Source organism: Ambystoma mexicanum, chromosome 9 (genome assembly GCF_040938575.1).
Source record: "Ambystoma mexicanum isolate Mex_15411 chromosome 9, UKY_AmexF1_1, whole genome shotgun sequence".
NCBI lineage: Eukaryota > Metazoa > Chordata > Amphibia > Caudata > Ambystomatidae > Ambystoma > Ambystoma mexicanum.
Window position 1 is genome coordinate 874722520 of NC_090931.1, and position 12749 is coordinate 874735268.

Genomic DNA, 12749 nt, shown 5'->3' on the forward strand with positions numbered 1-12749 from the left:
ATTTCTTTGCAGCAATGCAAAATAAAAAGAAATGCAGCCTAATCCTGCTTGAATATATTAGTGTTGGGTGTAAGCAGCTACTGTGTAATAGGCTCCCAGCATGCACTGCGTGTTGGGAGTGCATTTCACATTGATGGTAAAGTTGAAAAAGGTAACATTTCTTATCACTGAGTGATAGAAATGCATCCGGGACAGCAGTGCTGCATACTGCTGCTGTTTCTAGAAGACAAAAAGAAGTGCATACATACTTTCATGTATACACATTTAAAAGTGCATCCCCTTATTAATGCCTGAATATGCCTCTTCCATCTCCAGGTTTGCACTTTTGTGCACAGTCATGTGAGCAAAAGGGCACTGAACGGTTCTCTAAAGTACATTTTAGAACTATAAACTATATTTCAGATAGCCTTTGATTCTCACGATAAAATGCCTGCAAGTCAAATGAAGGTACCCAGAAAAAAAACATCCCTGAGAAATTCCGTTTTGTGATGTCTTGGTGGAGAAATTTCTAACACCATTATTGACAGCGCTCCTCAGCGCGATCTGGGAGTTTACAATGTACCAAGTGGACATTACACTCAAAGGTAACCTCGCAAGCAGGGGTGTTGCTAGGTCTGGAAAAGATCAAGGGCTAAGGTAATGTCGGGACTGACGGGACTCGGGGATAGCTAGCCTTTTGGTTGTAGCACCTGAGCTACCTGGGGCTAAACCAAAAGACCCGGGGCCAAAGCACCCTTAGCCCCCCTAACAACGCCTCTGCTCGCAAGGCTGCAGACGTTTCCTACTTCAATTCAGCCTGGCCCTTCATATCAAGACACTCAACAAAGTGCATGTTCTACCCCATAAAGAAGGACAGGTCCTTCCAGGCAACTCTACATCACTAACCATATGAGGTTAACATGTGCGGTCCTTGAACACCCAAATCCCCATATTCTTCAATACAACGTGCCAAATGTGAAGGCAGCAAGGAAGAATTTGACTAGAAGATATTATGTTTTTTCATTTGGAAAACATGCTGGGTGGGGTGGGGTTATCACTTAAATTTCCATATCATTTACATGCAGCCCAATCATAAATCCATTAATGCTTCATCTGGATTAATTTGTCATTTAATGCATCCTTTTGTAAAAATAAGTTAATTCACGGATCTGGGTGATCTGTCCATGAACGTTTTGTTCGTGAGCACACTGCCTGCAGTAAAACTGCTTGGGCCCCCGTTTTGACCGTTCATTGATAATGGGGTTGGGGGTGGGGGACATCCCTGCAACACCCGCTCCTCATGTTCAGTATTTTCTGACCCAAATTGTTCAACAAAATTCAAACTAATGGTAGTGACCGAATTTGGTCAAATCTACCGTGCGTTCACGTTTTTTCGAACCATTTGGGTAATACCTTATTTCCCATTCCAAAAGGTGCCTAAAGTATGATTTGTTGAAGGATTTGAGAAAAATATCTACAGACATGTTTCAGTCTCAAATTGAGAGCTAAATATAATACAATTTTTCTTATGGTGACAAATCACTATGTATCGTCACTTCTCCCCGGGGTCACAGCTCCTTATGAGGGTAGGGAACAGAGACCGCTACCCAATATTCCCCACAGGGGTGGTTTAATGCGGGAGGACCTCATGAGGAGGGACCCCCCTACTGGGGATGAGGATGACCACATGGGTGATAGGCAGCACAACACTGATGCATCCATGTGCTATTGTAACATCCATGTCGGGTTCCCCCAACTGAGACGAAGAAGATCATCCAGTACATACAGATTACCACCAATGCAAGTACTGAGAAGAGGTGGACCCAAAGAGCCATGAAGTGTCACCAATGGAATGGGAAGAAATGTACTAGCGCTCAGAGTGGGAGAGTTCACCTAAACAACATAAAAATAGATGAAGAAGTCAGTGAAAGAGAGAACAGTCCTGGGTGCAGGACAGCCGAGCAGGAGAGCAGCATGGGACACAGTGCAGCCTGGGAAAAGCAAAGAAGACATGGAGAATACTCGAAGAAGCCGAAAGCTGTAATCCGCTGGAGACGGGAAGCAGGCGTCGAGAATCTTTGGCCTGGCAGTGTGCAGCTGTTCAGGAATGTGGATGGAGGCTGAAAAGTGGTAGTGCAACCGTGTAAAGGTGGACCATGCGGTTCTGCAACAACACCTATACCGCCGGCCTAGAGGATGGGAATGAGACACATGGAGCAAGAGCTGCAGAGTTACAGACCGCTCGTGCAATGCTCCTAAATGAAGCAAATCCCCAGGAAGTACTGGCAAAGTGTCCCGAAGTCAGTGAAGGTAACAGGTGTAACGCAGGTACTGGTAGGGGTGTAAAGTTGGAAAAAGAATGCAAGTTAATTGAAAATAACGTTACACGAAATCTCCCTCGTAGCAGTACTTGGCAGGAGAGTGAACCAAGTGGGCCTAGCACAAGAGGGATAAAAGCAAGGGTTCGAAACTCAAGCAAGATAAGGGTCTGGAACCCAAACCCTCATCAAGCAAGTACGAGAGGGACTTGCACTCCAGATAGTGGAAGAGGTAAGCCCACTGGTCACCAGGGAAGGGTCTGGGAACCTGTCCTCAACCACAGTGGTGGCGAGACACCCACTGGCACCAGGGAAGGGTCTGGGACCCTGCCCATAACTGCAGTGGGGAAGCGAAGCCCTCTGGCCACCAGGGAAGGGTCGGGACCCTGCCAACCATAACAGTGTGGAAGAAGAAACCACTGGTTATATAAGAAGGGTCTGGGACCCCAACAGAAAAACAAAGCTCAGAGGAAATCATCCTCACTATAGTGTCAGAGATCATTTCAATAGTTGGAAGGATCTGGGATCCTAACAAGAATTTGAATATTGCTGAAAGCAAGTCACAAAAGCAGAGTGTGTATCAACCTCGAAGCACTGGGGAAAGATGCTATCAAGTAATACCACCAGAAGGGAGCCATTCTCCTGGTATCCAAGCATAAGTTGTGCTAGAGACCCCAGGGGAAGGGAGTCATTCCCCTTGGCCTTGTGTTGAACTCTGCCAAAACATATAAAGAGAAGGGAGGCATTAACTTGGCCCTGAACTAAGAGTTACTGTGAAGCAGCCAGGGGAAGGGAATCATTCCCCCTGGAGTTGTTGTGCATTGCGTTAAGACATACCAAGGGAAGGGAGTCATTCCCCCTGTTTTATTGGAAGTTGTGCAAAACCACACCAGGAGAAGGGAGCCATTCACCCGGAGAGAACGTTGTGTACAGACTGTTTTGAAACCTGCAAACCAGGGGAAGGGAGTTATTCTCCCAGGGTATTGTTTTGAAGGAACATTTTGCTAATCAACATTCAAGAAGCTGGAGAAAGGAGCCACTATCCTTAAGGAAGGCACCTTATGTTAGTTTACACTTTAGTTATATAGTATGAGGGATAGAAGTAGGTTCTGACACCAGACAGTGAAATTTACATTGACAGACATTCTGACAGACACTTTTACTATTAGTTTTGAGGCAGGGTCAACCATCTTAGAAGTTAGGGATAGCGAGGACCTCTTTTCCATTTCCAAAATAAAAGTCTATAACCAAAATCATACCACCTTTGTGTCAGTTTCCTTCTTCGACACCCTTACATTATCTAGTGCTTTACGTTAGACTCCTCCAGCTTCTAAGTGCTGCAATATCAGGTGTTATTATTATTCTATGCATGATAACTGGTTTATTGACCTGAGAGGAATGAAAGGCCCTGCCTTGTGTTTCAAACTTGAGAAGTGCAGGCCACCCTCATGTCCGAGACCAGCCAAACACGTAGTTATCCACCCATAGCGCTTTCTAAGGGGCCTTCTTTGAACCTTTGCAGACATGTGTTTAAAGCCTATACCTTAGAGGTAGCCCCTTGTTACTCTATATTCTGGTGTAAGATTTAGGGATATTCAGGTGTTTTATTATTTGATGAGGCATAATCTGTCTTTCCTAATGGTAATGTATTTTCTTGGAACTGTATTTTCTTGGAACTGTTTGTATGTTTTTGTATGAACGTTTTCTGATTTTTACATGAATCTGTCAGTTTTCCTTGCAGCATTCTTTGATTTTAATTGACCTCCCATTGAGCCGTTTATGCACAATGTTGAATACAAAACATACTAGGTTATTAATCTTTAGGGAGAACTAAGGCATTAAAAAAACAAAGAATCTGTTTACTTTAATATAGAAGAGATCTTTGGTTGAAGTGTGGTATCTGTACATGGATAACCTAGTGCATGAAAGGATGCCACTGAAAACCCACTATGATATGATATGATCGTTTATTTATATAGCGCCTATACACAATGTGTTTCAATGCGCTTCAAGGCAAGGGAGGGAACAAGGGAAAATACAACCACATTCTTACAGGCCATGAACAGTAAGGATGTGAAATTAACTATCGTACTCGGCCTGACGACATTTCAGATAGTGCAAGAGCTAACACATAGATAAGGAAGGGAGGGGAAGAGTGGGAAGGAAATGGAAACAGACAGGCGACTACCATACTAGGCCTGATGACATTTCTGGTAGAGCCGTAGAAAAACAAAAGGTGAGGGAGAGGGGTGCAGAAAGGGAGGGGAGGAACAAAACTAGCGACTATCATACTAGGCCCGACGACATTTCAGATAGTGCTGGAGGGATGGTGGGGAGGAAAAAAAACAGTAATGGGAGGGTGGAGGAAACAGACGAGGTTGCTATCATATTAGGTCCCGGGACAATTCTGATAGAGTAAGTGCATAGAAGAAAGTAAGGGGAGGAGATATGAAAAGGGAGAAGGGAAATGAGGAGAGAAAAGAGAGTAAGCAGTCAAAAAGAGTGGAGAAGCAAGAGGGGAGAGCGAATACAATTGCAGAAGTCAGTAGTAACACATAATGTTGCAAGCCAGGATACAAGATGAAGATGGGAACAGCATGATTCAGGGCCACCATGAGTACAAGATGCAAAGGAAGTCCAGCATGAGAGTTGAGAAAGAGTGACACACTGTGAATGAATCAAGTCCATAAAAGTCAAATCCAGCATTGGCCACAAGACAGTGATGGTGAATGAAGACACCAGGTGGGCGGTGCTTGCTAAGTGGTGAAAAACAGCAACAGGCAGGAAGGTACCAGGTGGGCGGGCTTAGGTTATTATTGTACTAGAGGAAAGGCTGCAATTGTTGGACCCCTCTGCTATATCTTTCTCCTGATTAAATGCAGATTCCTTTCGTTCCCACTTTTCATGTTTATTACTCTACGGACATTGGTTGACATTTTCATGAACAGTTTACCCTTCTAACCAGTTTAGGCCAATGCTTATTCTACAGTGCCATTCTCCCACTTCATTGTCTCTAATTTACCTATAGAAGATCTCAGGCGAAGAGGAAATTCTGTTGTAATGACTTAATGAGAATGCCTAGTTTTTAGACACTCCTATGCAATCCTCCCATCCTCTGCTTTTAGAAACACTGCAAATCCATACTGTTTTTGAGCGAAACAGAAATTGAAATGGTGTTTGGTCCTCATGCTCTATACAACTTTTTACCACCATAAATGCTTGTGCCTAATGTCTTTCTGTAATCTTGTCAAAAGACTAAGATTGTTTGCATATCATGGCTGAGGAGTTTCACTTGTCTCCACAATGGATCACACGAGAGAGTAGTATTGTTGCAGGTAAGTGATTTACAGAGCGCACTTAAGTGGAGTCTCGCTCATTGTCCCATCACTGCCTCATAAACTTCAGTGGAGATTTTCCTTGTCCTCATGAATTTCCATGTGGGAAGTGCATGGTCAATAGCCTGTGAAGCTAGTCATTGGTTCCATATCTTTTGTCTGGTTTCTTAGATACAGTCTATGGAATTAGCTTATTTTTGATATCCATCACCAATATAAACTTGTTCTCCTGTGTGTCTTGTGTGCTTTATCCAAAGTTGTGGTACGCGAAGGTGACAAAAGGGACATTGTGTTTCTGCTCGATGGCTCAGATGAAGTCCGAAGTGGGTTCCCATCATTAAGGACCTTCGTCCAAAGAGTGGTGGAAGGGCTGGACGTGGGCCGTGACAAGGTGCGCATTTCGGTGGTCCAGCATAGTGATGACGCTCGGCCCGATTTCCTTCTGAGCTCATATGGTGACAAGCAGGGGGTGCTGAGTGCCATCCAGCGCCTATCACACTTGGGGGGATCTTCACTGAACACTGGAGCCGCTCTGGACTATGTCACAGAGAATGTTTTCACCAGCACAGCGGGGAGCCGGGCCGATGAAGGGGTCCCCCAATTCCTAATCCTGCTGACTGCCGGTAAATCAGAAGATGACATAAGGAGGCCTTCGGCCAACCTGAAGACGTCCGGAGTGGTGCCCTTCGCCGTCGGAACGAGGAACGCAGACATCACTGAGCTGCAAACCATTTCCTATACACCGGACTTCGCTTTTGCTGTCCCTGATTACAGCCAGTTGGAAACCATGCATCAGCAACTGTCCAGCAGAGTGGGTCAGCTGTCCAGGGAGGAGATCACCCTCATCGCCCAGACTGCATCAGGATCAGGTAGGGAGACTCTCCTCATCCTGCTTAGAGACTCTGTAAGGCACAGGGTTGTGACGCATGGCACATGGCAGAGGTCATAAGAGAAACACCCAGCTTAATGCTCTTGCAGTGTTTGCTTTTGCATGCAGCGGGCACGTGCTTCCTGAAACTGGAGAAAGCGGCAATGGTTTAGGGCATTGAGAGAGGTCTCCTTGTGACATTAATCTGCTGGGGGCTCAGTGGGATATGATGTATTTGTTAAGGAAGCTGGCGTAAATGCTTGGTTGTTGTGTATGAAATGATGATGGTATTAGAAAATAAAATGTGGAGGGCAGTGGGTATCACATGCTGGAATAACAGGGTATCATGTGCTTGTGACAGAAGTTTTGAGATGAAAGGGGCACAAGGTATGAGATCCCGGGAGAACAGGGTATGCAAATGCTGAGTATGCATGTATTGTGAAATGTAAGCGCCACTGGGTCTGAACCTCTGGTACATGGGCATGGAATACTCTTAGCACCAGGTTTTGAATTCTGAGTGCACTGAAACGCTGCAGGGTCTTGGTTTAGATTTTATTTTTTTATAGAGGGGTTTGTTTTGCTTTGCATGCTGGGAAACCTAGGGGTGGAAGGCTGTGGGTGATAGATGAGGAAAGAAAGAACGCTGTGTATGAAATACAAGGACACTGGGTTTATAAGCACACTTAAAATTCAATGCTGTGGCATTGGGTATGAAGAGCTGGTGGTACTGTGGATGTTATCCTGAGAGCACTGGTATATATATGGTGGTGTTGGTACTGGTGTTGTGATGTTTAGTCAGTGTCAGTGTTAGTCAAGTTCAGAGTTTGTGAAGTGTATGCAGAGGAGTGGGTTTGTTAGTAATGACTGTTGATGAAGGTCCTACAAGTCCATTCAAGTGATTCACACTTCCCACCCTTAAGACCACCCCAGTACTTCACATCTGCCCTCTAGGAGTCCATCCTGGTGCACCCCCCCTCCCCATGGTTGTCCACCGCCTCAACCTGGCAGTCAATCCAAGTGTTTCACACACCCTCTGCCCCTTGAAGTTCCATCCAATTGTTATGTATCTTTTACTCTCAGATTCACCCTTGTCCGCTGCACTTCCTACCCCGGAAGGTAATCAAGTTGTGTCTCACCACCGCACCCGGCGATCCCTCTGAGTGCGTCATACTTCCCCCTGTCTTGAAAATCCATCTCGGTGTCTCATTCCCTGCATCTGAAAACTGCCTAATTGTGCAAGATTTCCTATCCCCAATATCCTTTCTAGTGTATCACGATTCCCACCCAGGAAATCCGTCTCATTGCATCAGATTTCCTGCCTATGAGATTCATCTTGCTACGTCATATGTGGTATTCGTGATCTTTGTCTCCCCACTAGTTACACTTTCTTGGTTTTACCTTGTGACCTCGGCGGTCGTGATTCCTAAATTTCACCGGGGTTTGTTGGGCTGTCTGATATCATGGTACACACCCTACAAGCCCTAATTCGGACTGGGTGGTGCGTTTGACAGGCCCGTGCGGGATTTGGTATGAATACTACAAATGGAGATATGATGCTTGTAGCGTTTGGAATGAATACTAGAACTGGAGATAGAATGCTGTGAGCATTTGGGATTAATGGTAAGAGAAATTGATCTAGAATTCTGGGGGCATTTGGGATGAACACTACAGCTTGAGATATAATGCTGGGAGCATTTGGGATTAATTCTATGAGAAATAAAGATAGGATGCTGGGAGCATTTAGGATGAATACTACAACTGGGGGCATTTTGGTTTATTACTAGAACTGGAGAAATAATGCTGTGAGCATGTGGGATTAATACTAATAAAATGGAGGAAGAATGCTGGGAGAATTTGGGATGATTACTAGAACTTGAGATAGAGTGATGTGAGCATTTGGGATTAATACTAAGAGAACTGAAGGTTGAATGCTGAGAGCATTTGGGTTGACTACTGGGAGAACTGGAGAAAGAATGCTGTGAACATGTGGGATGAATACTACAGCTGGAGGTATAATGGGAGCATTTTTGGTGAATTCTAAGAGCAACGTAGCTATAATGCTGAGAGCTTTTGGGATGACTACTAGACCTGGAATAGAATGTTGGGTAGTATTTGGGATTAATACTAAGAGAAATGGAGATAGAATGCTTGGGGAATTAGGGGTGAATACTCGAACTGTCAAAGAATGATGAGAGCATATGGGATCATTACTAGAACTAGCAATATAGTGCTGGGGACGTTTGGGATTAATTATTCCAGTAAAACAGAGATCCTTCTCATTGGGATGCCTGCTCCTTGTTCCCCCCACTCTCTGGCCTGACTCCCTGGGTCCCCTCCCCTAACCCACCTGTCAGGCGAAAATCCCTGGGATCATCTTTGACTCTTCACTCTATTTCTCTCCACACATCACGAACCTTGCCAAGAAGTGCAACTTTCAGCTGCATCTCCTAAGGGGCATTCTTCACCTTCCCCCAGAAACTCAACATCTCCAGAGCGCTGGTTTCCTCTACTGCAACAGCCTCTTCCTCAATCTGCATCCTTCGTCACTTCGTCCCCTTCAACTAATCCAGAATAGGACTGCAACACTTATCCTTGGTCACAAGCCCAGGGACCACATCTCTCCACACCTAAAATCTCTCCACTGGCTCCCGGTGACTGCAAGGATCAAATTCAAGACCTTTTGCATAATACACAAGGCTGTCTGGGGCCTGGGACCTCTCTACATCCAGATCTTCCTCCCTAAATACCTCCCGACCAGAGTCCACGGTCCTCTGGCTCTAACTCTCTGCATGTCAAACGTTTCTCCATGCAGAGATTGGGCGGTGGATCCTTGTCCCTGGCTGGATCCTCGTTCTCAAACCCCCCCTCTCAGACTTGTGGCGAGTCTTCTTCAGACGCTCTCCTTTTCACCTCTTTCTTCCATCTCCCCCTCCATGCTGATTTTACCTCTGCTGCTGTGACTGGGGCCTGGTCCCTTCAAAGTCATAACGGGGCCAGACCACAACCTACCAGTCACCTCATCATCCTTAGCCAGCACTTGCCTTCGGGCTCCTTTCCCAGACTAGACCAACTTGGCCCTCGCTGACCACAGCACTCATCCTGCCCCCCCTCTTTGCCCCTTGCACTTGTCACCCTGGCCCACCATGCACTTGCCCACCACCACCCTTGGGGGCACTCCACTCCTGCACATCTCCTTCTACCCCTACTCCCTTGCACTTACCACCTTTTCATGCACTTGCACGGTAGGATTGTAACAGGGCCCATATAACCATTTTTTGTTTTTGTTCTACTTTTTGTGAATCCAATGGTCCCCGCCTTCTTGTCTTGTGGCGCCTCGAAACACGCGTGTGTATAGGCGCCATACAAATGTCCAATAAATAAAAACAAAATCAATAGTAAAACTGGATATAGAGTGGCAGGAGCATTTGGGGTGAATATTAGAACTGGAGATGTAATGATGGGAGCATCTGTGATTAATACTAAGATAAATTGAGCTAGAATGCTGGGGGCATCATGGATGAATACTAGAACCGGTGACAGGGTGCTAGGAACCTTTGGGATGGATACTAGAATTGGATATAGAGTGCCAGGAGCATTGGGGTTGAATCCTAGAACTGGCGATAGGACGCTGGTACGCTGGTAGTAGTTGGGATGAATACTAGAAACAGAGATAGAATGTTGAGAGCATTGGGCTTGACACATTGGATGCACTGGGTATAGTTGCTGGGAGGCCAGCAAATGAAATTAAGGATGTACTGGGTAAGATCGACGTGGGCACTGGGTATGGAATTCAAGGGGTACTTGGTATGGACCGCCGTGGGCAGCACTGAGTATGATTCGCGGAGGCACTGGGTATGGAATGCTGAGAGCACTGTAGATAGAATCCTTTGTGCACATAGTATGGGTTGTGGAGAGGACTGTGGATTGAATGCTGATGGCACGGAGGGCTTGAAATGCTGCGGACGGAGGTAATATGAGAAACAATAGGCAATGCGTCAAACATTTCCAAAGGCGTTGATTATGAAATGTTGATGGCACTGCTTACTGAACTCTGAATACACTATATACTCGATGGAGCAGGTACTATTTTATTTATTAAGTCTTTATAGGCATTCAACTTTCTACACTGTTTCACAATTAAGCAGACGTTAATGCATTGCAATCAAAATTTACAATACACAATTTAAAATTCACAGGATATCAACATTCACAATGATCAAGTTCACAGAATGAATAAACATTACAGAAATGTAAGCTCATGTTACAATACAACCTTTAATATAGTTTTGTGAAAAGTTAAGATTCTAGACTAAAATAGATCAGTATTTAAGAAGGGTTCATAGTATACACAATCTCCAGCCATTTCTTAAACATAGATTCTATAATCCATTGCATTCACTAATGAAATGTCTGGGTGTTTCCACCACAGCCCCACCATGCCTGCAAAGTTTCTGGTTCCTTGATATGTTTTTCCGCTACCAGGTGTGCCATGCTTTTTGGCAGTGTGTAGTAACTGCTAGTGGTACTCTGCATGGACATTTTGGGAGAACGCGTATGTCATGCAGGGAGGCCTGGGTATGGAATTCTGGGTATTACATTCTGGGGGCACTGATAAAGAAACACTGGGGCATTGGGTATGGTGTGCTGGAGGCACTGAATTTAGAGTGCTATGGGCCTGAGGGTATGACATGTTTTGGGAGACTCTAATGATGTACTGCAGACCTATGGTAAATATATTATGCTGAGACATTGGCTATGAAATGCAAGGGGAAATGGGTATGGAATGCTGGTGGGCGGCACCAACTATGAAAGGCTGAAGGCACTGGGTCAGAAACACAGGGAAGATGACTATAACACGCTGGGGCCTCTATGCTTCATTATGAGTTTGGCGGTGTGGTAAGAAAGTGGCAGTAATTACGTTACTGCCACTTGGTTTGACGGTAACAGAATTACTGCCACTTTTACCCCACCGCTGAATTTGGAGTTCGACCTTGACGTGGAAGATTAACCTCCAGCATGATGATGGAGGTACACATCCACTCTAAGGCCAAAAACCAGCAGGTTTGCAATGCTACCACCTACCACCTCTTGTAATTCCGTGGGGATGGTAACGGTAAACAGGGTTTCCCGTAAATTGGCAGATAAATGACTGATTTACCACCAGACTCATAATGAGGCCTATATGTATGAAAGGAATGGAATACCGAAGGAACTGACTCAGTATGACATGCTTGGTAACTGGTTATGGGACGCGTATGAAAGACATTTGGGGCCCTCCTGATGAGATGGCAAGGGCCCTCCATATAAAATATTATGGGATGCCTGGGGGGTCAGAAAAGCTGGTCTCTAGGCATGGAATGGTGGGGAACAATGGATAAGGAATGCTGACATCCAAAAGGATGGAACTTTGGAAGAACAGGGCATGATGTGGAATCCTAAGGAAACAGACTATGGCATACTAGGGCATTGGTAAAGGCATGCGGCTGCACAGCTATGGAATGCTGGGGCAATGGCTCTGACATGGTCCGGGCACTTGGTATGAAATGCTGGAGACAGAAGTTGAAGACATGCTTGGTGTTGATTGTTGGGGCACTTTGCATGTAATGTGGGGCCGTTGGTTAGGCAGTACTTTGACAGAGGATTAGTAGTTGAAGTGCTGGGTCAATGGAAGGGAATGCTGTTGGTACTTAAAGTGAATGCGATGGGACCCTTTAACTGGATTATTATCACCTCTCGCACTTATTGATGAGTACATGACTGCCTCAAAGACGTGCAACCCACTGAAGGCCTCACAGACTCCAAGCCAGATATCAAAGAGGGTGGGACTTCCCCTCTGAAGGGTCTCCCCTCCCTTGGCTGACATCTATGGTTGTAAAGCCTACCCTGAAGGGGTATTTTATGAATCTAGGAATCATCATGAAGTATAAAACACTGGGGAGGCGGCAGGTTCCAGGACTAGCTGAAGCCAGCCATTTTCACCTGCACCTACTTAGGGTTCTAGAGTGAATTTGGGTTGAAGAACCGGGATCACCCGGGTGCTGGTTCATTGAAGTAATGGCGCTTTTCATGCTTGTTTACAGATTTTACTAAGAGTTGGAGCAGTCGTGTCGCTTTATAGTTGTTAGTGATTTATATAATACACTCAGCCATGTTTCGACCCAACATGGGTTTTTAGAAGGTGTGCGTTGTGATCACAAAGCATATATTATGTTTGATGAGCTCTGTCAATAGGCTCTTGTTGTATAAACA

The 12749-nt window shown here is 45.3% G+C and overlaps 1 protein-coding gene across 1 annotated transcript in view; it reads left to right on the plus strand.

The window, feature by feature from the left end:
• The window catches only part of COL6A3 (collagen type VI alpha 3 chain), a 270362-nt gene that overhangs the window by 90250 nt on the left and 167363 nt on the right, over window positions 1–12749 (plus strand). Inside the window, exon 7 of the mRNA XM_069615983.1 lies at window positions 5890–6501. Within this exon, the coding sequence (XP_069472084.1) occupies window positions 5890–6501 (612 nt within the window). The remainder of the gene's footprint in view (window positions 1–5889; window positions 6502–12749) is intronic.